Genomic DNA, 26,230 nt, shown 5'->3' with positions numbered 1-26,230 from the left:
AAACGATAAGGCCGAAGCATTTGCAGCCATCTTTAGCCAGAAGTGCCGAGTGGATGATCCATCTCAGCTTTCTCCTGAGGCCCCCAGCATCACAGATGCCTGTCTTCAGCAAATTTAATTCACTCCAAGTGATATCATGAAATGGCTGAAGGCACTGGATACAGCAAAGGCTAAGGGCTCTGACAATATTCCGGCAATAGTACTGAAGACTTGTGCTCCAGAATTAGCTGCGCCCCTAGCCAAGCTGTTCCGGTACAGCTATAACACTGGCATCTACCTTGCAATGTAGAAAATTGCCCAGGTATGTCCTGTCCACAAAAAGCAGCACAAATCCAACCTGGCCAATTAACACCCACCAATCTACTCTCAATCATCAGCAATGTGATGGAAGGTGTTGGCGAAAGTGCTATCAAGTGGCACTTAGACAGCAATAACCTGCTGATCTGCACTCAGTTTGGGTTCTGCCACTCATTTTCAGATTTCATTACATCTTTAGTTCAAACATGCATAAAAAAGTTGAATTCCAGAGGTGAGGTGAGGGTGCCTGTCCTCGACATCAATGCAGCATTTGACCAAGTGTGGCATCAAGGACCCTTGGCAAAATTGAAATCAATGGGAATCAGGGGCAAAACCCTCCATTAGTTGGATTCATACCTAACACAAAGGAAGATGGATGTGGCTGTTGCAGGTCAATCATCTCAGCCTCAGGGCAAAACACTGGAATTCCTCAGGGCAGTTTCTTAGGCCCAACCATCTTCAGCTGCTTCATCAATGACCTTTCCTCCATCATAAGGACAGAAGTAGGTTTGGTTGATGATGATTGCACAATGTTCAATACTTTCGCTGCTCTTCAGATATTGAAGCAGTCCGTACTTTTATGAGGATGTATTTATAGAATAAATTACTTTAAGGCATTGGCTGAACATAATTATTTACTGAACTTTTTGAAAAAAACCATTTTACTAAGCAAAGGACACTGACTTATAGCAGCTATTCTGATGCATTTGCAAAGGACACAGCCTACTTTATGGAGACAGAGTCGACAGAGCTCTCAGAGATAGAGGCCCAAATTGAAACCAGACAGCAGACACGTGACCCTGCTCTTGGTATAAAATCTACTGTTTTTGAACTTACAGTCAAAGTGACTGCCACAGGGGCAGCCTTACCCCAGCTCTCTTTTTCTCCAAAACCTCTCTCATCAAAGTTGAGCCATTTGTGATTTGATAACCCACCAGAAAACCTCATGCTGCAAACAGAGTTCTTAAACGAGGATTCCAAATCAACACGGCTGTCTCCAAGGGGAAAGAGAATCAAGCAGCCAAGACTCCTCCAGAGAGAAATCCCAGTACCAGTGGCTACTGTGGAAAATGACCCTTCAGCTGTAAACAAGCATCCGGACAATCAGTGAATCTTTTCTTTTCTGACAACTTTTTGCTTGGTCACGTTATAAAATCTGATATTCTGCAGATTTTTATTTCTTTTTTGCATGCTTGGGGGTTGTGTGTGTGTTGTTTTTTGCATTAGTGGGTAGTTGGACATATTTGTACATTTTAAAATTAGTATTCAAAGTTTCTGCATCTCTACCTGAGTAAGTTTTAGCATAAAACTAAGGCTGGCATTTTATGGCCTAGCCCACTGCTGGGATCTTCCAGTCCTGCCGAAAGTCAGTGGAATTTTGGCGGGCCCACTGCAGCCCCTGTGGCGGGTCCAGCCACAGCAGTGCCAGGATATCCTAGCTTAAATCTTTACTTGTTAAGGAATCTGGCTGGCTTATTTCTTACACTGAACTACACACAGTTAAGTATTTATACTGAATTGGCAATGTCACCTTTTTAAATTCAAATTGTTATAAACAACTCACAAGTGGGACAAAGAAAGGAGTCAGTTTACCCCTCCTAACCTAGTCAGAACAACACCTACATGCACAAAAACCTGGGCACCATTCAGGCTTAGGCTGTTAAGTGGCAAGTATCATTCACACCACACAAATGCCAGGCAATGACTGTCACCAGCAAGAGAGAATGTAACCATCCTCCTTTGACATTCAATGGTATTGCATTCGCTGAATTCTCCACCTTCAACATCCTGGGGTTACCATTGATCAGATAATTAACTGGACCAGCCATATGAATAATTATGGCTACGAGAGCAGGTAAAAGGCCAGGAGTTCTTTGGCAGGTACTTTGCATCCAGACTCCCGAGAGCCAAGATAGGAATGGAATACTTGGGAGTTGCTTGGATGAGTGCACTACAGCAAGCTGCAAAAACCTTTGTCACCATCCAGAACAAATTAGCTCACTGGATCCATGCAGCACTGATGCACAGTGGCAGCAGTGTGTACCATCTACAAGACGCACTGCAGCAAATTACAAAGGCTCCTTTGACAGTACCTTCCAAACCCTTGACATTTTCAACTAGAAGACAAGGGCAGCAAGCACCTGAGAGCTCCAACACCTGTAAGTTCCCCTTCTAGTCACATACTCCACTGTTCTTATTTCTTAGCCCTGCAATTATCTTTATTTATAAGCGATTGCTTCCACTGGGCAGGAAGTCTAGAACATGGGGGTGGGCACTGTCTCAGGATAAGGGGCCAATCATTTAGGATTGAAATGAGGAGAAATTTCATCACTCAAAGCGTTGTGAATCTTGGCAATTCTCTGCCCCAGTGAGTTGTGGATGCTCCATTGTTGAATACATCTAAGGCTGGGTTAGACAGATTTTTGGTCTCCCAGGGAATTTACAGATATGGAGAGCGACTGGAAAATGGAGTTGATGCCCAAGATCAGCCTTGATTGAATTGAATGGTGGAGCAGGCTCGCTGGGCCTTGTAGTCTATTTCTGCCTCTATTTCTTATGTTCTTAGGTACCATACTGTCTTGAAACTATATTGCTGTTCCTTCATTGTCACTGAGTCAAAATCCTGGAATTCTCTTTTGAACAACATTGTCGGTGTGCGTGCAACACATGGACTCCAGCTAGAACGTGGCTCACCACCGCTTTTTCAACAGCAATTAAGGATGGACAATAAATGCTCACCTTGGCAGTGACACTGACATCCCTTGAAAGAATAATACAAATTAATAAACTTTGTATAAGTTCAAAGGTACAATTTATTTCAGATTTGCAGCATCAGCAACATTTTGCTTTTGTAAGTGTTTGGTGTGTATTCACTGCTTCCTACAATGACATAAACATGATTAATCCTCTGGGTCTTGGCTTTCTATCACTGGATGATGCAGTGACTGAGTATGCAGTGCTCTGCACCCATAGATGGTTCTTGGTGGTTAGCGGTGCAATAACACCCTTCAGTTTGAATAGCAAACTGAAAGCAATTTCTGACTTAACACACAGCAAAACTATAGCACTGATTGTGGAGTAGTTATTTCCAAAGATCACAATAAACCATCTTTTACAAATGGTCAATACTAACAAAATGATTTAGGACAGGTAAATCGTATTCTGTAATCTTCACAGCTTCCATCACCTTGTTCTTCATTTACACAAGAAAATCCCGTAGAAATGCTGCACCTGTTAATACAGAATGGGGGGTGTAATAATGTAGTTCACTGAAACAACTTCACACCACCCCAGCTCTCTCTCCACCTGCCACCCTGGAGCTGGCTGGCAGAAGGAGTGTGTGGGGGGTGGGGTGTGTTAAGTAGCCCACATGCCCATGGGCCAATTGAGTCCCTTAAGTGAGCAATTAATGGTCAGTAAGGACCTCCTCATGGGTGCCTAGGTCGAGTGGTGAGTCCATGCCCAACAAATGCCCCTCGTTATGTCCGTTTCCAAACCCCCGCAACCCCACCGCCCCCAATGCTAATGTGTTCTCTCCCTTGCCCTGCAGAGTCTGGCTCCCGAAACCCCTTGCTAGGTCCTGCCAGCCTGGCCCCACTTGAAACCCTGGACTTACCTCCATATCTGTCTCCATGATTCCCCTTCATTGCTTGCAGTAGTGCAGCCTGGATAAGATAGCTGCTAGCCATTTGTTTGGCCGGCAGCTCTCAGAGACTGGACTTACTCTTTGATGAGGGCAAAAGCCCCACCCTGAGCCAATTAACAGCCTATCAGCCATTAAATTGCTCCAGGGAAACCCAAACAAGCTAGAGGTAGGCGAGCCCCCAATTTTTAAGCCGGGGCGCAGAGCCACTGCCTCCATGTAAAATTCCCCCATTCTCTTTGAAATAAAGTCATAGCATCAAAATAAGATTGGGGGAATCATTATTTACTCAGGGGTGTTGTCTCCGGTATTTGATGCTGGAATTCCTGATGTTGTCTCCACTTCACAGGCAGTTGGGTGACTGCAGATCTGATCAGGATATTCTGTTCGGAGATTGACAAGATCTTCATAATCGCCTTTACCTGATGGATCATCACGGTCAAACCACTGGGTTTGGCAGTTGCCTAATTCATGGAAATAAACATGGTGCAAACAACACTTTTAAAGATGGATTGTGTGGTTTAAAATAAATAAATAAAATATAGGATATCTCTACTAAAGGTCACTTCAATTGCCCATCCCTACTTGGCCTTGAACAGGTGGTGGTGACAGTGACAGTTTTTGCGGTGAATGTATTCCCATAGTGCTGTTAAGTAAGAAGTAGCAGGAAAATGAAGTGTAACGTTTCAATTGTTGATTTTTTTGAAAAATCTTATGTTTTATTTCTGGTAAGTTTAGTTAGTAGCCCAAATAAATATAGGCAAGACAGGGAAGGACACCTCATCCAATTGGATGCACATCCTAATCCATGTGGGAACACCAGGACACTTCACATGTCCGATACAACCACATGTGCAGGAAGAGTGGTTGGCTGGAGGATCTCAAATCCTGAGTTTTGGAGCATTAGCAACTGTTGCAGGCAATGCAGTATTCATGAAACTGGGTGTTTTGTGGATAGCATGTTTCTAGAAGTGGTCATCCTGGAGCTTAAGGGTATGTAAGTAGAGAAGGAATAGGTTATTGCCAGACAGATAAGGCAGGCAGTGCAGAAGTCCTCTGCATGCATTTTGTTCTCCAAATGGTAGTCAGTTCTGAACACTGGTGAGAGTGATGGCGCCTCTGGAGTACAGACAGTGCCAACTAGACTGCATCACAGGGTCATGGGGATTCGAAACGTCAACTCTTTTCTTCTCCGACGATGCTGCCGGACCTGCTGAGTTTTTCCAGGTAATACTGTTTTAGTTTTGGATTTCCAGCATCCGCAGTTTTTTGTTTTTATATTTGCATCATAGTTGGCTTTGTTATAAAGGGGTGGGGCTGGAAGACGACTGAGGAGGAAGGCTGGAGGGAACGCAATAGTGGTTGGGTATTCAATCGTGTTTAGCGTGTAAAATTAAAGTGCATGGGACTGGGGGTAGTGTATTGAGATGGATAGAAAACTGGCTGGCAGACAGGAAGCAAAGAGTAGGAATAAACCGATCTTTTTCCGAATGGTAGGCATTGATTGGTGGGGTACTGCAGTGATCGGTGCTGGGACCCCAGCTATTCAGAATATGTATTAATGATTTAAATGAGGGAACTAAATGTAATATCTTCATATTTGCAGATGACACAAAGCTGGGTGGAAGGGTGAGCTGTGAGGAGGATGCAGAGATGCTTCAGTGTGATTGAAGTGAATGGGCAAATGCATGGCAGATGCATTATAATGTCGATAAATGTTAGGTAATCCACTTTGATAGCAAAAACAGGAAGGCAGATTATTATCTGAATGGCTATAAACTGAGAGAGGGAAATGTGCAACGAGACCTGCGTGTCCTCGTACACCAGTCGCTGAATGTAAGCATGCAGGTGCAGCAGGCGGTATAGAAGGCAAATGGCATGTTGGCCTTCATAGCGAGAGGAGTCGAGTACAGGAGCAGGGATGTCTTGCTGCAATTATACCGGACCTTGGTGAGATCACACCTGGAATATTGTGTGCAGTTTCGGTCTCCTTATCTGAGGAAGGATGTTCTTGCTATAGAGGGAGTACAGCGAAGGTTTATCAGACTGATTCCTAGGATGGTGGGACTGACATATGAGGAGAGATTGAGTCAATTAGGATTATATTTGCTGGAGTTCAGAAGAATGAGGGGGGATCTCATAGAAACCTATAAAATTCTAACAGGACTAGACAGGGTAGATGCAAGAAGGATGTTCCCGATGGTGGGGGTGTCCAGAACTAGGGGTCACAGTTTGAGGATATGGGGTAGACCATTTAGGACTGAGATGAGGAGAAATTTCTTCACCCAGAGAGTGGTGAGCCCGTGGAATTCGCGACCACAGAAAGTAGTTGAGGCTAAAACATTGTATGTTTTCAAGAAGGAGTTAGGTATAGCTCTTAGGGCAAAAGGGATCAAAGGGTATGGGGAGAAAGCATGAGCAGGCTATTGAGTTGGATAATCAGCCATGATCATAATGAATGGCGGAGCAGGCTCGAAGGGCCTAACCACAGGAATTATGATCATAAAACCTCTGGATTGTCATAAAAACCATCAAGTTCATTAATGTCTTTTAGGGAAGGAAATCTACCATCCTTATCTGGTCTGGCCTACAAACAACTCCTGACTACAATGATGCGGTTGACTCTTGAAGTGGTCTCTGAAATGGCCTAGCAAGCCACTCAATTGTATCACAACCCTCCAGAGAAGTTGAATAAGAATAAAGCTAGCTGGACCACGAAACATTGACTTAGGCACCGGAAATGAAAAAACGCACACCCTGCCCAGAAAGCCCTGCAGAGTCCTCCTTACTAACATCTGGGGACTTGTGTCAACATTGGGATAACTATCCTACAGAGTAGCCAAGCAACAGCTGGTTATAGTCATAGCCACAGAATCATACCTTACACCCATATGTTCCAGTCTCTTCCATCACCGCTCCTGAGCATGTTTTGTTTCATCAGCAGGACAGACCAACCAGAGGTTGCGGCACAGTGATCTACGGTCAGAGGGAGTGGCCCTTGGAGTCCTTAACATTGACTGTGTCTTCCATTAAGTCCCATGGTATCGAATCAAACATGGGCAAGGAAACCTCCTGCCCTCCCTCAACTGATGAATCAGTATTCCTTTAAGATGAACACCATTTGGAAGAAGCACTAAGGGTAGCAGAGAGACAGAATGTACTGTGGCTGGGGATGATCAATGTCCACCAAGAGTGGCTTGGTAGCAGCATTACCTACCGAACTGGCTGAGTCCTGAATAATGTAGCTGCCAGGCTTTTGGCAGGTTGTGATAGAATCAAGAAGAGAGAAAAATATCTATTTTACCTCACACTCAGTAATCTACCTGTTGCAGGTGCATAGTTCCATGACAGTATTTGTAGGAATGACCACTGCATAGTTCTTGTGAAGATGACCATGCTGAATGGGATAGATTCAGAAGAGATCTAGCAGCTCAAAACTGGCATCCATGGGGTACTGGGGGCTATCAGCAGCAGCGCTGTGCTTACCCACAATCTGTAACCTCAAGGCCCAGCATATCCCCCACTCTATCATTACCATCAAGCCAGGGGATCAACCATGGTTCAATGAAGGGTGCAGCAGAGCTTGCCGGGAATAACACCAGGCGTACCTAAAATGAGGTGCCAGCCTGGTGAAGCTACAACACGGAACAACATGCATGCCAAACAGTGAAAGTAGCATGCAACAGATGCAGCTAATTGATCCCAGAACCAACAAATCTTTGCCACATTCAGTTGTGAATGGTGGTTGAAAATTAGACAACTAACCAGAGGGGAAGACTACACAAATATCGCCATCCTCAATGGTGGGGGAGCCCAGCACTCAGTGCAAACGATAAGGCTGAAGCATTTGCAGCCATCTTCAGCCAGAAGTGCCGAGTGGATGATCCATCTCAGCTTTCTCCTGAGGCCCCCAGCATCACAGATGCCTGTCTTCAGCCAATTTAATTCACTCCAAGTGATATCATAAAATGGCTGAAGGCACTGGATACAGCAAAGGCTAAGGGCTCTGACAATATTCCGGCAATAGTACTGAAGACTTGTGCTCCAGAATTAGCTGCGCCCCTAGCCAAGCTGTTCCGGTACAGCTATAACACTGGCATCTACCTTGCAATGTGGAAAATTGCCCAGGTATGTCCTGTCCACAAAAAGCAGGACAAATCCAACCCAGCCAATTACCACCCACCAATCTACTCTCAATCATCAGCAAAGTGATGGAAGCTGTTGGCGAAAGTGCTATCAAGTGGCACTTAGACAGCAATAACCTGCTGATCTGTACTCAGTTTGGATTCTGCTACTCATTTCCAGATTTCATTACATCTTTAGTTCAAACATGCATAAAAAAGTTGAATTCCAGAGGTGAGGTGAGGGTGCCTGTCCTCGACATCAATGCAGCATTTGACCAAGTGTGGCATCAAGGACCCTTGACGAAAATTGAAATCAATGGGAATCAGGGGGAAAACCCTCCATTAGTTGGATTCATACCTAGCACAAAGGAAGATGGATGTGGCTGTTGGAGGTCAATCATCTCAGCCTCAGGGCAAAACACAGGAATTCCTCAGGGCAGTTTCTTAGGCCCAAAAATCTTCAGCTGCTTCATCAATGACCTTTCCTCCATCATAAGGACAGAAGTAGGTTTGGTTGATGATGATTGCACAATGTTCAATACTTTCGCGGCTCTTCAGATATTGAAGCAGTCCGTACTTTTATGAGGATGTATTTATAGAATAAATTACTTTAAGGCATTGGCTGAACATAATTATTTACTGAACTTTTTGAAAAAAACCATTTTACTAAGTAAAGGACACTGGCTTATAGCAGCTATTCTGATGCATTTGCAAAGGACACAGCCTACTTTATGGAGACAGAGTCGACAGAGCTCTCAGAGATAGAGGCCCAAATTGAAACCAGACAGCAGACACGTGACCCTGCTCTTGGTATAAAGTCTACTGTTTTTGAACTTACAGTCAAAGTGACTGCCACAGGGGCAGCCTTACCCCAGCTCTCTTTTTCTCCAAAACCTCTCTCATCAAAGTTGAGCCATTTGTGATTTGATAACCCACCAGAAAACCTCATGCTGCAAACAGAGTTCTTAAACGAGGATTCCAAATCAACACGGCTGTCTCCAAGGGGAAAGAGAATCAAGCAGCCAAGTCTCCTCCAGAGAGAAATCCCAGTACCAGTGGCTACTGTGGAAAATGACCCTTCAGCTGTAAACAAGCATCCACACAATCAGTGAATCTTTTCTTTTCTGACAACTTTTTGCTTGGTCACGTTTTAAAATCTGATATTCTGCAGATTTTTATTTCTTTTTTGCATGCTTGGGGGTTGTGTGTGTGTTGTTTTTTGCATTAGTGGGTAGTTGGACATATTTGTACATTTTAAAATTAGTATTCAAAGTTTCTGCATCTTTACCTGAGTAAGTTTTAGCATAAAACTAAGGCTGGCATTTTATGGCCTAGCCCACTGCTGGGATCTTCCAGTCCTGCCGAAAGTCAGTGGAATTTTGGCGGGCCCACTGTAGCCCCTGTGGAGGGTCCAGCCACAGCAGGGCCAGGATATCCTAGCTTAAATCTTTACTTGTTAAGGAATCTGGCTGGCTTATTTCTTACACTGAACTACACACAGTTAAGTATTTATACTGAATTGGCAATATCATCTTTTTAAATTCAAACTGTTATAAACAACTCACAAGTGGGACAAAGAAAGGAGTCAGTTCACCCATCATAACCTAGTCAGAACAATACCTACATGCACCAAAACCTCGGCACCATTCAGGCTTAGGTTGTTAAGTGGCAAGTATCATTCACACCACACAAGTGCCAGGCAATGTCTGTCACCAGCAAGAGAGAAGGTAACCATCCTCCTTTGACATTCAATGGTATTGCATTCGCTGAATTCTCCACCTTCAACATTCTGGGGTTACCATTGATCAGATAATTAACTGGACCAGCCATATGAATAATTATGGCTACGAGAGCAGGTAAAAGGCCAGGAGTTCTTTGGCAGGTACTTTGCATCCTGACTCCCAAGAGCCAAGATAGGAATGGAATACTTGGGAGTTGCTTGGATGAGTGCACTACAGCAAGCTGCAAAAACCTTTGTCACCATCCAGAACAAATTAGCTCACTGGATCGGCACCCCATCCACTACCGATGCACAGTGGCAGTAGTGTGTACCATCTACATGATGCACTGCAGCTATTGCAAAGGCTCTTTTGACAGTACCTTCCAAACCCTTGACCCTTTCAACTAGAAGACAAGGGCAGCAAGCATCTGAGAGCTCCAACGCCTGTAAGTTCCCCTTCTAGTCACATACTCCTCTGTTCTTTTTTCTTAGCCCTGCAATTATCTTTATTTATAAGCAATTGCTTCCACTGGGCAGGAAGTCTAGAACATGGGGGTGGGCACCGTCTCAGGATAAGGGGCCAATCATTTAGGATTGAAATGAGGAGAAATTTCATCACTCAAAGCGTTGTGAATGTTCGCAAATCTCTGCCCCAGTGAGTTGTGGATGCTCCATTGTTGAATACATCTAAGGCTGGGATAGACAGATTTTAGGTCTCCCAGGGAATTTAGAGATATGGAGAGCGACTGGAAAATGGAGTTGATGCCCAAGATCAGCCTTGATTGAATTGAATGGTGGAGCAGGCTCGCTGGGCCTTGTAGTCTATTTCTGCCTCTATTTCTTATGTTCTTAGGTACCATACTGTCTTGAAACTATATTGCTGTTCCTTCATTGTCACTGAGTCAAAATCCTGGAATTCTCTTTTGAACAACATTGTCGGTGTGCGTGCAACACATGGACTCCAGCTAGAACGTGGCTCACCACCGCTTTTTCAACAGCAATTAAGGATGGACAATAAATGCTCACCTTGGCAGTGACACTGACATCCCTTGAAAGAATAATACAAATTAATAAACTTTGTATAAGTTCAAAGGTACAATTTATTTCAGATTTGCAGCATCAGCAACATTTTGCTTTTGTAAGTGTTTGGTGTGTATTCACTGCTTCCTACAATGACATAAACATGATTAATCCTCTGGGTCTTGGCTTTCTATCACTGGATGATGCAGTGACTGAGTATGCAGTGCTCTGCACCCATAGATGGTTCTTGGTGGTTAGCGGTGCAATAACACCCTTCAGTTTGAATAGCAAACTGAAAGCAATTTCTGACTTAACACACAGCAAAACTATAGCACTGATTGTGGAGTAGTTATTTCCAAAGATCACAATAAACCATCTTTTACAAATGGTCAATACTAACAAAATGATTTAGGACAGGTAAATCGTATTCTGTAATCTTCACAGCTTCCATCACCTTGTTCTTCATTTACACAAGAAAATCCCGTAGAAATGCTGCACCTGTTAATACAGAATGGGGGGTGTAATAATGTAGTTCACTGAAACAACTTCACACCACCCCAGCTCTCTCTCCACCTGCCACCCTGGAGCTGGCTGGCAGAAGGAGTGTGTGGGGGGTGGGGTGTGTTAAGTAGCCCACATGCCCATGGGCCAATTGAGTCCCTTAAGTGAGCAATTAATGGTCAGTAAGGACCTCCTCATGGGTGCCTAGGTCGAGTGGTGAGTCCATGCCCAACAAATGCCCCTCGTTATGTCCGTTTCCAAACCCCCGCAACCCCACCGCCCCCAATGCTAATGTGTTCTCTCCCTTGCCCTGCAGAGTCTGGCTCCCGAAACCCCTTGCTAGGTCCTGCCAGCCTGGCCCCACTTGAAACCCTGGACTTACCTCCATATCTGTCTCCATGATTCCCCTTCATTGCTTGCAGTAGTGCAGCCTGGATAAGATAGCTGCTAGCCATTTGTTTGGCCGGCAGCTCTCAGAGACTGGACTTACTCTTTGATGAGGGCAAAAGCCCCACCCTGAGCCAATTAACAGCCTATCAGCCATTAAATTGCTCCAGGGAAACCCAAACAAGCTAGAGGTAGGCGAGCCCCCAATTTTTAAGCCGGGGCGCAGAGCCACTGCCTCCATGTAAAATTCCCCCATTCTCTTTGAAATAAAGTCATAGCATCAAAATAAGATTGGGGGAATCATTATTTACTCAGGGGTGTTGTCTCCGGTATTTGATGCTGGAATTCCTGATGTTGTCTCCACTTCACAGGCAGTTGGGTGACTGCAGATCTGATCAGGATATTCTGTTCGGAGATTGACAAGATCTTCATAATCGCCTTTACCTGATGGATCATCACGGTCAAACCACTGGGTTTGGCAGTTGCCTAATTCATGGAAATAAACATGGTGCAAACAACACTTTTAAAGATGGATTGTGTGGTTTAAAATAAATAAATAAAATATAGGATATCTCTACTAAAGGTCGCTTCAATTGCCCATCCCTACTTGGCCTTGAACAGGCGGTGATGACAGTGACAGTTTTTGCGGTGAATGTATTCCCATAGTGCTGTTAGGTAAGAAGTAGCAGGAAAATGAAGTGTGACGTTTCAACTGTTGATTTTTTTGAAAAATCTTATGTTTTATTTCTGGTAAGTTTAGTTAGTAGCCCAAATAAATATAGGCAAGGCAGGGAAGGACACCTCAGTCCAATTGGATGCACATCCTAATCCATGTGGGAACACCAGGACACTTCACATGTCCGATACAACCACGTGTCCAGGAAGAGTGTTTGGCTGGAGGAGCTCAAATCCTGAGTTTTGGTGCATTAGCAAAAGTTGCAGGCAATGCAGTATTCATGAAACTGGGTGTTTTGTGGATAGCATGTTTCTAGAAGTGGTCATCCTGGAGCTTAAGGGTATGTAAGTAGAGAAGGAATAGGTTATTGCCAGACAGATAAGGCAGGCAGTGCAGAAGTCCTCTGCATGCATTTTGTTCTCCAAATGGTAGTCAGTTCTGAACACTGGTGAGAGTGATGGCGCCTCTGGAGTGCAGCGAGTGCCAACTAGACTGCATCATAGGATCATGAGGACTCGAAACGTCAGCTCTTTTGTTCTCCACCGATGCTGCCGGACCTGCTGAGTTTTTCCAGGTAATTCGGTTTTTGTTTTGGATTTCTAGCATCCGCAGTTTTTTGTTTTTATATTTGCATCATAGGTGGCTTTGTTTTAAAGGGGTGGAGCTGGAAGAAGACTGAGGAGGAAGGCTGGAGGGAAAGCAATTGTGGTTGGGTATTCAATCGTGTTTAGCGTGTAAAATTCAAGTGCATGGGATTGGGGGTAGTGTATAGAGATGGATAGAAAACTGGCTGGCAGATAGGAAGCAAAGAGTAGGAATAAACGGATCTTTTTCCGAATGGTAGGCAGTGACTGGTGGGGTACCGCAGTGATCGGTGCTGGGACCCCAGCTATTCAGAATATGTATTAATGATTTAAATGAAGGAATTAAATGTAATATCTTCAAATTTGCAGATGACACAAAGCTGGGTGGAAGGGTGAGCTGTGAGGAGGATGCAGAGATGCTTCAGTGTGATTTGAGTGAATGGGCAAATGCATGGCAGATGCATTATAATGTCGATAAATGTTAGGTTATCCACTTTGATAGCAAAAACAGGAAGGCAGATTATTATCTGAATGGCAATAAACTGAGAGAGGGGAATGTGCAACGAGACCTGTAGTCGCTGCAGGTAAGCATGCAGGTGCAGCAGGCGGTAAAGAAGGCAAATGGCATGTTGGCCTTCATAGCAAGAGGATTCGAGTACAGGAGCAGGGATGTCTTGCTGCAATTATACCGGACCTTGGTGAGACCACACCTGGAATATTGTGTGCAGTTTCGGTCTCCTTATCTGAGGAAGGATGTTCTTGCTATAGAGGGAGTACAGCAAATGTTTATCAGACTGATTCCTAGGATGGTGGGACTGACATATGAGGAGAGATTGAGTCAATTAGGATTATATTCGCTGGAGTTGGGAAGAATGAGGGGGGGATCTCATAGAAACCTATAAAATTCTAACAGGACTAGACAGGGTAGATGCAAGAAGGATGTTCCCGATGGTGGGGGAGTCCAGAACTAGGGGTCACAGTTTGAGGATATGGCGTAGACCATTTAGGACTGAGATGAGGAGAAATTTCTTCACCCGGAGAGAAGTGAGCCTACGGAATTTGCTACCACAGAAAGTGGTTGAGGCCAAAACAATGTATGTTTTCAAGAAGGAGTTAGGTATAGCTCTTGGGGCAAAAGGGATCAAAGGGTATGGGGAGAAAGCGTGAGCGGGCTATTGAGTTGGATGATCAGCCATGATCATAATGAATGGCGGAGCAGGCTCGAAGGGCCAAATGACCTATTCCTGCTTCTATTTTCTTTGTTTCTATGTTTCAATAATTAGGGGAACAGACAGGCAGATATCTGAGGGTTGTAGAGCTGGAGGAGATTATAGAAATAATGAGTAAAGGGTTCCACAAACAAAAATAAGAAAAATCTTAGAATTGAAAACGATGCAGGAAATGAAATTCAGAACTTATTTGGTTTAATAGTGACCTGGCTGAACATCTGGCTGAACACATGGACATCCTTTAAACAGTTTTGTTTGTTAAACTTTGCTCAAGCCCCATCACAAGATCTTCATAATCGCCTTTCCCTGAAGGGTTATAATGGTCAAACCACTGGGTTTTGCAGTTGCCTGAGTTATTGAACAAACCAAAAGCATATTGTGAGGAACATTGATAATATAGAATTTAAGGTTTTGATTTAATGGATGAAGAACAGTGGAACGCTATTCTGGCCAAGGTTCCTTTGACAGCACCTTCCAAACCCGCAACCTCCACCACCTAGAAGAACAAGTGTAGCAGGCGTACGGGAACACCACCATGTGAAAGTTCCTCTGCAAGTCGCACACCATCTTGACTTGGAACTATATACCATTCCTTCACTGTCGCTGGGTTAAAGTACTGGAACTGCCTCCCTAACAGCACTGTGGGTGTACCCACACTATGTGGATTGCAGGAGTTCACCACCATCTTCTCAAGGCCAATTAGGAATGGGAAATAAATGTTAGCCTAGATGATTCTCACATCCCACAAGTGAGTAAAAGGAAAAATATGCCATTGTGCATCGGCAGTGGAGAGAGGGAACGTTTAAGGTGGTGGAAGGAATACCAATCAAGCAGGCTACTTTGTCATTGATGGTGTCAAGTTTCTTGAGTGTTGTAGGAGCTGCACTCATCCAGGAAAGTCGAGAATATACCATCATACTCTTGACTTGTGCCTTGTAAACGGTATAACAGCTTTGAGGGTTCAGGTGGTCAGTATTTTTGTCAATGTTGACATACTGTGACAATACTTGTTTGATAACTTCGTTTTTCTATTTTGGATTTGAAGTTGGTGTTTACCTTTAAACTGAAGTGAATACAAGTCCCATAAGTCTGGACTGAGTGAAGGTAATCAGACAATGGTAACAAGAGCAATAGAAAGAATTGGGGCCTGTCGAGGATCAAAGGGATGATTTAGGGAAGAGTTCCTCAATGAACTGCTCGATTTCTGAGACCTCAGGCAGCAAGTGGCACTGATTCCCCTTCTCCTCCTCTTCCTCTACCTGTTGTTACCCAAGTGATGGATGGTAAGGGCAGATCCCTCATGATGGAAAAGTTGTGGAACATGCAGATGGTGATAAATATGGATATCCACTCAGGGTTGTACTGCTAAACTCCTCCAGCATTCTCCAGGCTATGGAAACATTATTTTTACACACCAATTGTTTGCTTGATGATTTCTTCGTGGCGTCGTAAGCCTTAACTGCCGCTAGGCCCAGTTTCACATGAGCAGACATGAGCCCTTGTCGCCCACCTTTAACTTATTACTGGCCTATTTGGAATAGAGGTGGCACTGAGGATTGTCAAAGTCATGACTGTTGCCCAGATATGGCGCGCAGACCTGCATGATGTGATGTGGTCACAAACTAGCTAAAGACTGAGGTGGTGGAATCCCCTGCATGATTGGTAAAGGTGTCAGGCTGGTGATAAAAAATATGCAAGGCAATGTGGACACAGCCAAGAGCACTTTGTACTGTGGCGGAAGCTTGCTCTGTGGGTGAAGCCTAGTGCTGTTGTGTTCTTCCTCAGTATGTCCATGGGAAAGAAAATGTAGTGTTTCTGCTGGTGTAGAGAGCCTTGATAACCTCCCTGATGCAGCATTGACTGTGAATTGGAATGTGTTATTAATGTCAGCTCCTCTGGCCTGAAAGGAGCTTGTGGCATAAGCGTTCAGGACAGTGGTGACATAAATAGCACTAGTGCAAGGCTTGATTCGTGGCTGCAACAGGTTTGGTGACAGCCTCCTTGGTGAAATAAATGTGTCTGAGACATTGCTCCAGAGTAAAGTTAATGGAGGAGAAATGCTCTCTGAATACCCACTAAGGAATTGGCCTCATGTGTAGTGCTCTCCTCCACCCTCCTTTGACAAACATCTCCTGCAGTCTGGTCTCTCCTTGTTCTTTGTCCCTCATCTTCCAGCCCCAAATCCTGAGATTACTGATGATAGCCAAGTACTACCTGAACAATCTGAAAACTGACCATGTCCCATTGGCCAATGGATCAAAGTAGGATCAAAGTTGGATAGTATTATTTTGCTTCCTTCAAGCAATTGTATTAATGGAGGGAAACTGCACTGTTGAAGAGTTTACATTTGTAATGTGTATATTGCCCATGTCCCGTGAGACCATGACTGAATATGAACATTTTCTGAAGCAGCCAACAACATGGTAACTTCAGCTAAAATGTCAATATTCTCTTTTAGACAAAGTGAGCTTTTCAGAGTGATAAAACATGCAAAGTGCAGTGCAGGTTTCTAACTTGAGTAATATTTGCTTTGTTGAATAATCGAGGCATGCACTTCTAATGTCACTGCCAATGCTGTTACCTGTACCAACATGGTGTTGAGTGCATTTTAGCCCGTAATGAGTGAGCATTTCCTGTCCGCCACATCAAAAGCTAAGGAGGGCATTTAATGGTGGTACAATGGGCCTAATCTCTATGCCAATATTTTGGGTTCTAAAATCTGATGATGTTGTGAGTCAATTTTCCAATATACTGCGCTAAAGATAGCCCTTGTTCCGGACATTGAGCCTTCTGGACTGAATATTGAGTTCAACAATTTTAGATCATGAACTCTCTCCTCCATGCCCACCCCCTTTCCGATTTTTGGTTTTTCCAATAATTTATATAGATTTTTCTTTTCCCACCTATTTCCATTATTTTTAAATGTATTTCCATCCATTGTTTTATCTCTACCTTTTAGCCTTTTTCAATTCCTTCACCCCACCCCACCCCCACTGGGGCTATCTGTAACTTGCTCGTCCTGCTTTCTACCCTTAATTAGCACACTCCTTTAGATAATATCACCACCTTCAACACCTCTTTTCCTTTTGTCTGTGACATCTTTTGGTTATCTCCACCTATCACTGGCCCTCTATTCAGCCCTTCTTGTCCCACCGACCACCCCCCCACCCCCTTAAAGCAGCTTATATTTCACCCCTTTTCTATTTTTCCTTAGTTCTGTTGAAGAGTCATGCAGACTCGAAATGTTAACTGTGTTCCTCTCCGCAGATGCTGCCAGACCTGCTCAGTTTTTCCAGGTATTTTTGTTTTTGTTATGTAAATTGCTTCTCCTTATTACTCTATAAAAAGCTTTTAGGATTTTGAATGCCTCTAATAAATCTCAACTTAACCTTCACTGTTATGAGAGCAAACCCAACTTCTCTTGTCTCTTCACATAATTGAATTTCCTCATCCCATGTACCCTTCTAGTAAATCTCTAGATCATCATCAAAGCATTGACATCCTTCCTAAAGTGGGATACCAAGGCTTAAACAGAAATTTTTATATCATTAACCATACACCAAAACTGCAACATTAAATGTGGAATTAATATTTCAAAATTAGAAGGTAATGCAAATCAATTTAAAAAAATTTCCATTACTCACAAAAAGATTCAGGGCAGACAAATCGTATCCTATAGTCTTCACAGCTCCCATCATTTTGTTCATCATTCACACAAGCAAATCCTGTAGAAATACTGCACCTGTTTAATACAGAATGGGAAGGAATGATAATACAATAAGTAAAACAATTTATACTCTTTGAAATGAAGCGATAATAACAAAATAGATTGGCAGGGATCATTATTTACTCAGGGATGTTGTCTCCAGAGCCTGAGGCTGGAATTCCTGATGTTGTCTCCACTTCACAGGCAGTCGGGTTACTGCAGATCTGGCCAGGATATTCTTTTCGGAGATTAAAAAGATCTTCATAATCGCCTCTCCCTGAAGGGTAATCACGGTCAAACCACTGGGTTTTGCAGTTGCCTGAGTTAACGAACAAACCAAAAGCATACTGTGAGGAACATTGATAATATAGAATTGAAGGTTTTGATTTAATGAATGAAGAACAGTGGAACTCTTTCTGGCCAAGGTTCCTTTGACAGCACCTTCCAAATCCGCAACCTCCACCACCTAGAAGAACAAGTGTAGCAGGCGTATGGGAGCACCACCGTGTGAAAGTTCCTCTGCAAGTCGCACACCATCTTGACTTGGAACTATATACCATTCCTTCACTGTCGCTGGAACTGCCTCCCTAACAGCACTGTGGGTGTACCCACACCATGTGGATTGCAGGTGTTCACCACCATCTTCTCAAGGCCAATTAGGAATGGGAAATAAATGTTAGCCTAGATGATTCTCACATCCCACAAGTGAGTAAAAGGAAAAATATGCCATTGTGCAGCGGCAGTGGAGAGAGGGAACGTTTAAGGTGGTGGAAGGAATACAATCAAGCAGGCTACTTTGTCATTGATGGTGTCAAGTTTCTTGAGTGTTGTAGGAGCTGCACTCATCCAGGAAAGTCGAGAATATACCATCATACTCTTGACTTGTGCCTTGTAAACGGTATAACAGCTTTGAGGGTTCAGGTGGTGAGTATTTTTGTCAATGTTGACATACTGTGGCAATACTTGTTTGATAACTTCGTTTTTCTATTTTGGATTTGAAGTAGGTGTTTACCTTTAAACTGAAGTGAATACAAGACCCATAAGTCTGGACTGATTGAAGGTAATCAGACAATGGTAACAAGAGCAATAGAAAGAATTGGGGCCTGTCGAGGATCAAAGGGATGATTTAGGGAAGAGTTCCTCAATGAACTGCTCGATTTCTGTGACCTCAGGCAGCAAGTGGCACTGCTTCCCCTTCTCCTCCTCTTCCTCTACCTGTTGTTACCCAAGTGATGGATGGTAAGGGCAGATCCCTCATGATGGAAAAGTTGTGGAACATGCAGATGGTGATAGATCTGGATATCCACTCAGGGTTGTACTGCTAAACTCCTCCAGCATTCTCCAGGCTGTGGAAACATTATTTTTACACACCAATTGTATGCTTGATGATGTTCTTCGTGGCGTCGTAAGCCTTAACTGCCGCTAGGCCCAGTTTCACATGAGCAGACATGAGCCCTTGTCGCCCACCTTTAACTTATTATTGGCCTATTTGGAATAGAGGTGGCACTGAGGATTGTCAAAGTCATGACTGCTGCCCAGATATGGCGCACAGACCTGCATGATGTGACGTGGTCACAAACTAGCTAAAGACTGAGGTGGTGGAATCCCCTGCAATGATTGGTAAAGGTGTCAGGCTGGTGATAAAAAACATGCAAGGCAATGTGGACGCAGCCAAGAGCACCTTGTACTGTGGCGGAAGCTTGCTCTGTGGGTGAAGCCTAGTGCTGTTGTGTTCTTCCTCAGTATGTCCATGGGAAAGAAAATGTAGTGTTTCTGCTGGTGTAGAGAGCCTTGATAACCTCCCTGATGCAGCATTGACTGTGAATTGGAATGTGTTATTAATGTCAGCTCCTCTGGCCTGAAAGGAGCTTGTGGCATAAGCGTTCAGGACAGTGGTGGCATAAATAGCACTAGTGCAAGGCTTGATTCGTGGCTGCAACAGGTTGGTGACAGCCTCCTTGGTGAAGTAAATGTGTCTGAGACATTGCTCCAGAGTAAAATTAATGGAGGAGAAATGCTCTCTGAATACCCACTAAGGAATTGGCCTCCTGTGTAGTGCTCTCCTCCTCCCTCCTTTGACAAACATCTCCTGCAGTCTGGTCTCTCCTTGTTCTTTGTCCCTCATCTTCCAGCCTCAAATCCTGAGATTACTGATGATAGCCAAGTACTACCTGAACAATCTGAAAACTGACCATGTCCCATTGGCCAATGGATCAAAGTAGGATCAAAGTTGGATAGTATTATTTTGCTTCCTTCAAGCAATTGCATTAATGGAGGGAAACTGCACTGTTGAAGAGTTTACATTTGTAATGTGTATATTGCCCATGTCCCGTGAGACCATGACTGAATATGAACATTTTCTGAAGCAGCCAACAACATGGTAACTTCAGCTAAAATGTCAATATTCTCTTTTAGACAAAGTGAGCTTTTCAGAGTGATAAAACATGCAAAGCGCAGTGCAGGATTCTAACTTGAGTAATATTTGCTTTGTTGAATAATCGAGGCATGGACTTCTAATGTCACTGCCAATGCTGTTACCTGTACCAACATGGTGTTGAGTGCATTTTAGCTTGTAATGAGTGAGCATTTCCTGTCCGCCACATCGAAAGCTAAGGAGGGCATTTAATGGGGTTACAATGGGCCTAATCTCTATGCCAATATTTTGGGTTCTAAAATCTGATGATGTTGTGAGTCAATTTTCTAATATACTGCGCTAAAGATAGCCCTTGTTCCGGTCATTGAGCCTTCCGGACTGAATATTGAGTTCAACAATGTTAGATCATGAACTCTCTCCTCCATCCCCACCCCCTTTCCGATTTTTGGTTTTTCCAATAATTTATATAGATTTTTCTTTTCCCACCTATTTCCATTATTTTTAAATGTATTTCCATCCATTGTTTTATCTCTACCTTTTTTCCTTTTTCAATTCCTTCACCCCACCCCACCCCCACTGGGGCTATCTGTAACTTGCTCATCCTGCTATCTACCCTTAATTAGCACACTCCTTTAGATAATATCACCACCTTCAACACCTCTTTTCCTTTTGTCTGTGACATCTTTTGGTTATCTCCACCTATCACTGGCCCTCTATTCAGCTCTTCTTGTCCCACCGCACCCCCCCCTTAAACCAGCTTATATTTCACCCCTTTTCTATTTTTCCTTAGTTCTGTTGAAGAGTCATGCAGACTCGAAATGTTAACTGTGTTCCTCTCCGCAGATGCTGCCAGACCTGCTCAGTTTTTCCAGGTATTTTTGTTTTTGTTATGTAAATTGCTTCTCCTTATTACTCTATCAAAAGCTTTTAGGATTTTGAATGCCTCTAATAAATCTCAACTTAACCTTCACTGTTATGAGAGCAAACCCAACTTCTCTTGTCTCTTCACATAATTGAATTTCCTCATCCCATGTACCCTTCTAGTAAATCTCTAGATCATCGTCAAAGCTTTGACATCCTTCCTAAAGTGGGATAGCAAGGCTTAAACAGAAATTTTTATATCATTAACCATACACCAAAACTGCAACATTAAATGTGGAATTAGTATTTCAAAATTAGAAGGTAATGCAAATCAATTTAAAAAAATTTCCATTACTTACAAAAAGATTCGGGGCAGACAAATCGTATCCTATAGTCTTCACAGCTCCCATCATTTTGTTCATCATTCACACAAGCAAATCCTGTAGAAATACTGCACCTGTTTAATACAGAATGGGAAGGAATGATAATACAATAAGTAAAACAATTTATACTCTTTGAAATGAAGCGATAATAACAAAATAGATTGGCAGGGATCATTATTTACTCAGGGATGTTGTCTCCAGAGCCTGAGGCTGGAATTCCTGATGTTGTCTCCACTTCACAGGCAGTCGGGTTACTGCAGATCTGATCAGGATATTCTTTTCGGAGATTAAAAAGATCTTCATAATCGCCTCTCCCTGAAGGGTAATCACGGTCAAACCACTGGGTTTTGCAGTTGCCTGAGTTAACGAACAAACCAAAAGCATACTGTGAGGAACATTGATAATATAGAATTGAAGGTTTTGATTTAATGGATGAAGAACAGTGGAACTCTTTCTGGCCAAGGTTCCTTTGACAGCACCTTCCAAACCCGCAACCTCCACCACCTAGAAGAACAAGTGTAGCAGGCGTATGGGAGCACCACCATGTGAAAGTTCCTCTGCAAGTCGCACACCATCTTGACTTGGAACTATATACCATTCCTTCACTGTCGCTGGGTTAAAGTACTGGAACTGCCTCCCTAACAGCACTGTGGGTGTACCCACACCATGTGGATTGCAGGTGTTCACCACCATCTTCTCAAGGCCAATTAGGAATGGGAAATAAATGTTAGCCTAGATGATTCTCACATCCCACAAGTGAGTAAAAGGAAAAATATGCCATTGTGCAGCGGCAGTGGAGAGAGGGAACGTTTAAGGTGGTGGAAGGAATACCAATCAAGCAGGCTACTTTGTCATTGATGGTGTCAAGTTTCTTGAGTGTTGTAGGAGCTGCACTCATCCAGGAAAGTCGAGAATATACCATCATACTCTTGACTTGTGCCTTGTAAACGGTATAACAGCTTTGAGGGTTCAGGTGGTGAGTATTTTTGTCAATGTTGACATACTGTGACAATACTTGTTTGATAACTTCGTTTTTCTATTTTGGATTTGAAGTTGGTGTTTACCTTTAAACTGAAGTGAATACAAGACCCATAAGTCTGGACTGAGTGAAGGTAATCAGACAATGGTAACAAGAGCAATAGAAAGAATTGGGGCCTGTCGAGGATCAAAGGGATGATTTAGGGAAGAGTTCCTCAATGAACTGCTCGATTTCTGTGACCTCAGGCAGCAAGTGGCACTGCTTCCCCTTCTCCTCCTCTTCCTCTACCTGTTGTTACCCAAGTGATGGATGGTAAGGGCAGATCCCTCATGATGGAAAAGTTGTGGAACATGCAGATGGTGATAGATCTGGATATCCACTCAGGGTTGTACTGCTAAACTCCTCCAGCATTCTCCAGGCTGTGGAAACATTATTTTTACACACCAATTGTATGCTTGATGATGTTCTTCGTGGCGTCGTAAGCCTTAACTGCCGCTAGGCCCAGTTTCACATGAGCAGACATGAGCCCTTGTCGCCCACCTTTAACTTATTATTGGCCTATTTGGAATAGAGGTGGCACTGAGGATTGTCAAAGTCATGACTGCTGCCCAGATATGGCGCACAGACCTGCATGATGTGATGTGGTCACAAACTAGCTAAAGACTGAGGTGGTGGAATCCCCTGCAATGATTGGTAAAGGTGTCAGGCTGGTGATAAAAAACATGCAAGGCAATGTGGACGCAGCCAAGAGCACCTTGTACTGTAGCGGAAGCTTGCTCTGTGGGTGAAGCCTAGTGCTGTTGTGTTCTTCATCAGTATGTCCATGGGAAAGAAAATGTAGTGTTTCTGCTGGTGTAGAGAGCCTTGATGACCTCCCTGATGCAGCATTGACTGTGAATTGGAATGTGTTATTAATGTCAGCTCCTCTGGCCTGAAAGGAGCTTGTGGCATAAGCGTTCAGGACAGTGGTGGCATAAATAGCACTAGTGCAAGGCTTGATTCGTGGCTGCAACAGGTTGGTGACAGCCTCCTTGGTGAAGTAAATGTGTCTGAGACATTGCTCCAGAGTAAAATTAATGGAGGAGAAATGCTCTCTGAATACCCACTAAGGAATTGGCCTCCTGTGTAGTGCTCTCCTCCTCCCTCCTTTGACAAACATCTCCTGCAGTCTGGTCTCTCCTTATTCTTTGTCCCTCATCTTCCAGCCTCAAATCCTGAGATTACTGATGATAGCCAAGTACTACCTGAACAATCTGAAAACTGACCATGTCCCATTGGCCAATGGATCAAAGTAGGATCAAAGTTGGATAGTATTATTTTGCTTCCTTCAAGCAATTGCATTAATGGAGGGAAACTGCACTGTTGAAGAGTTTACATTTGTAATGTGTATATTGCCCATGTCCCGTGAGACCATGACTGAATATGAACATTTTCTGAAGCAGCCAACAACATGGTAACTTCAGCTAAAATGTCAATATTCTCTTTTAGACAAAGTGAGCTTTTCAGAGTGATAAAACATGCAAAGCGCAGTGCAGGATTCTAACTTGAGTAATATTTGCTTTGTTGAATAATCGAGGCATGGACTTCTAATGTCACTGCCAATGCTGTTACCTGTACCAACATGGTGTTGAGTGCATTTTAGCTTGTAATGAGTGAGCATTTCCTGTCCGCCACATCGAAAGCTAAGGAGGGCATTTAATGGGGTTACAATGGGCCTAATCTCTATGCCAATATTTTGGGTTCTAAAATCTGATGATGTTGTGAGTCAATTTTCTAATATACTGCGCTAAAGATAGCCCTTGTTCCGGTCATTGAGCCTTCCGGACTGAATATTGAGTTCAACAATGTTAGATCATGAACTCTCTCCTCCATCCCCACCCCCTTTCCGATTTTTGGTTTTTCCAATAATTTATATAGATTTTTCTTTTCCCACCTATTTCCATTATTTTTAAATGTATTTCCATCCATTGTTTTATCTCTACCTTTTTTCCTTTTTCAATTCCTTCACCCCACCCCACCCCCACTGGGGCTATCTGTAACTTGCTCATCCTGCTTTCGACCCTTAATTAGCACACTCCTTTAGATAATATCACCACCTTCAACACCTCTTTTCCTTTTGTCTGTGACATCTTTTGGTTATCTCCACCTATCACTGGCCCTCTATTCAGCTCTTCTTGTCCCACCGCACCCCCCCCCTTAAACCAGCTTATATTTCACCCCTTTTCTATTTTTCCTTAGTTCTGTTGAAGAGTCATGCAGACTCGAAACGTTAACTGTGTTCCTCTCCGCAGATGCTGCCAGACCTGCTCAGTTTTTCCAGGTATTTTTGTTTTTGTTATGTAAATTGCTTCTCCTTATTACTCTATCAAAAGCTTTTAGGATTTTGAATGCCTCTAATAAATCTCAACTTAACCTTCACTGTTATGAGAGCAAACCCAACTTCTCTTGTCTCTTCACATAATTGAATTTCCTCATCCCATGTACCCTTCTAGTAAATCTCTAGATCATCGTCAAAGCTTTGACATCCTTCCTAAAGTGGGATAGCAAGGCTTAAACAGAAATTTTTATATCATTAACCATACACCAAAACTGCAACATTAAATGTGGAATTAGTATTTCAAAATTAGAAGGTAATGCAAATCAATTTAAAAAAATTTCCATTACTTACAAAAAGATTCAGGGCAGACAAATCGTATCCTATAGTCTTCACAGCTCCCATCATTTTGTTCATCATTCACACAAGCAAATCCTGTAGAAATACTGCACCTGTTTAATACAGAATGGGAAGGAATGATAATACAATAAGTAAAACAATTTATACTCTTTGAAATGAAGCGATAATAACAAAATAGATTGGCAGGGATCATTATTTACTCAGGGATGTTGTCTCCAGAGCCTGAGGCTGGAATTCCTGATGTTGTCTCCACTTCACAGGCAGTCGGGTTACTGCAGATCTGATCAGGATATTCTTTTCGGAGATTAAAAAGATCTTCATAATCGCCTCTCCCTGAAGGGTAATCACGGTCAAACCACTGGGTTTTGCAGTTGCCTGAGTTAACGAACAAACCAAAAGCATACTGTGAGGAACATTGATAATATAGAATTGAAGGTTTTGATTTAATGGATGAAGAACAGTGGAACTCTTTCTGGCCAAGGTTCCTTTGACAGCACCTTCCAAACCCGCAACCTCCTCCACCTAGAAGAACAAGTGTAGCAGGCGTATGGGAGCACCACCATGTGAAAGTTCCTCTGCAAGTCGCACACCATCTTGACTTGGAACTATATACCATTCCTTCACTGTCGCTGGGTTAAAGTACTGGAACTGCCTCCCTAACAGCACTGTGGGTGTACCCACACCATGTGGATTGCAGGTGTTCACCACCATCTTCTCAAGGCCAATTAGGAATGGGAAATAAATGTTAGCCTAGATGATTCTCACATCCCACAAGTGAGTAAAAGGAAAAATATGCCATTGTGCATCGGCAGTGGAGAGAGGGAACGTTTAAGGTGGTGGAAGGAATACCAATCAAGCAGGCTACTTTGTCATTGATGGTGTCAAGTTTCTTGAGTGTTGTAGGAGCTGCACTCATCCAGGAAAGTCGAGAATATACCATCATACTCTTGACTTGTGCCTTGTAAACGGTATAACAGCTTTGAGGGTTCAGGTGGTGAGTATTTTTGTCAATGTTGACATACTGTGACAATACTTGTTTGATAACTTCGTTTTTCTATTTTGGATTTGAAGT

At 43.3% G+C, this 26,230-nt stretch overlaps 1 protein-coding gene across 2 annotated transcripts in view; it reads right to left on the bottom strand.

The window, feature by feature from the left end:
- Positions 1-10,867: 10,867 nt before the first annotated feature.
- LOC144690619 (mucin-5AC) overlaps positions 10,868-26,230 on the bottom strand; it is a 57,472-nt gene continuing 42,109 nt past the window's right edge. For both annotated transcript variants that reach the window (XM_078558299.1, XM_078558300.1), the window contains 8 exons: positions 25,359-25,533; positions 25,153-25,250; positions 21,688-21,862; positions 21,482-21,579; positions 18,032-18,206; positions 17,826-17,923; positions 12,004-12,178; positions 10,868-11,302 (listed from right to left, as the gene is read on the bottom strand). In XM_078558299.1, coding sequence (XP_078414425.1) covers positions 11,200-11,302; positions 12,004-12,178; positions 17,826-17,923; positions 18,032-18,206; positions 21,482-21,579; positions 21,688-21,862; positions 25,153-25,250; positions 25,359-25,533 — 1,097 coding nt within the window. In that variant the 3' untranslated portion in view covers positions 10,868-11,199. The remainder of the gene's footprint in view (positions 11,303-12,003; positions 12,179-17,825; positions 17,924-18,031; positions 18,207-21,481; positions 21,580-21,687; positions 21,863-25,152; positions 25,251-25,358; positions 25,534-26,230) is intronic.

This window comes from Cetorhinus maximus, chromosome 15, assembly GCF_964194155.1.
Source record: "Cetorhinus maximus chromosome 15, sCetMax3.hap1.1, whole genome shotgun sequence".
In the NCBI taxonomy this organism is placed as follows: Eukaryota; Metazoa; Chordata; class Chondrichthyes; order Lamniformes; family Cetorhinidae; genus Cetorhinus; species Cetorhinus maximus.
Note: the sequence above shows the minus strand (reverse complement) of the source record. Positions and strands in the feature narration are given on the sequence as shown.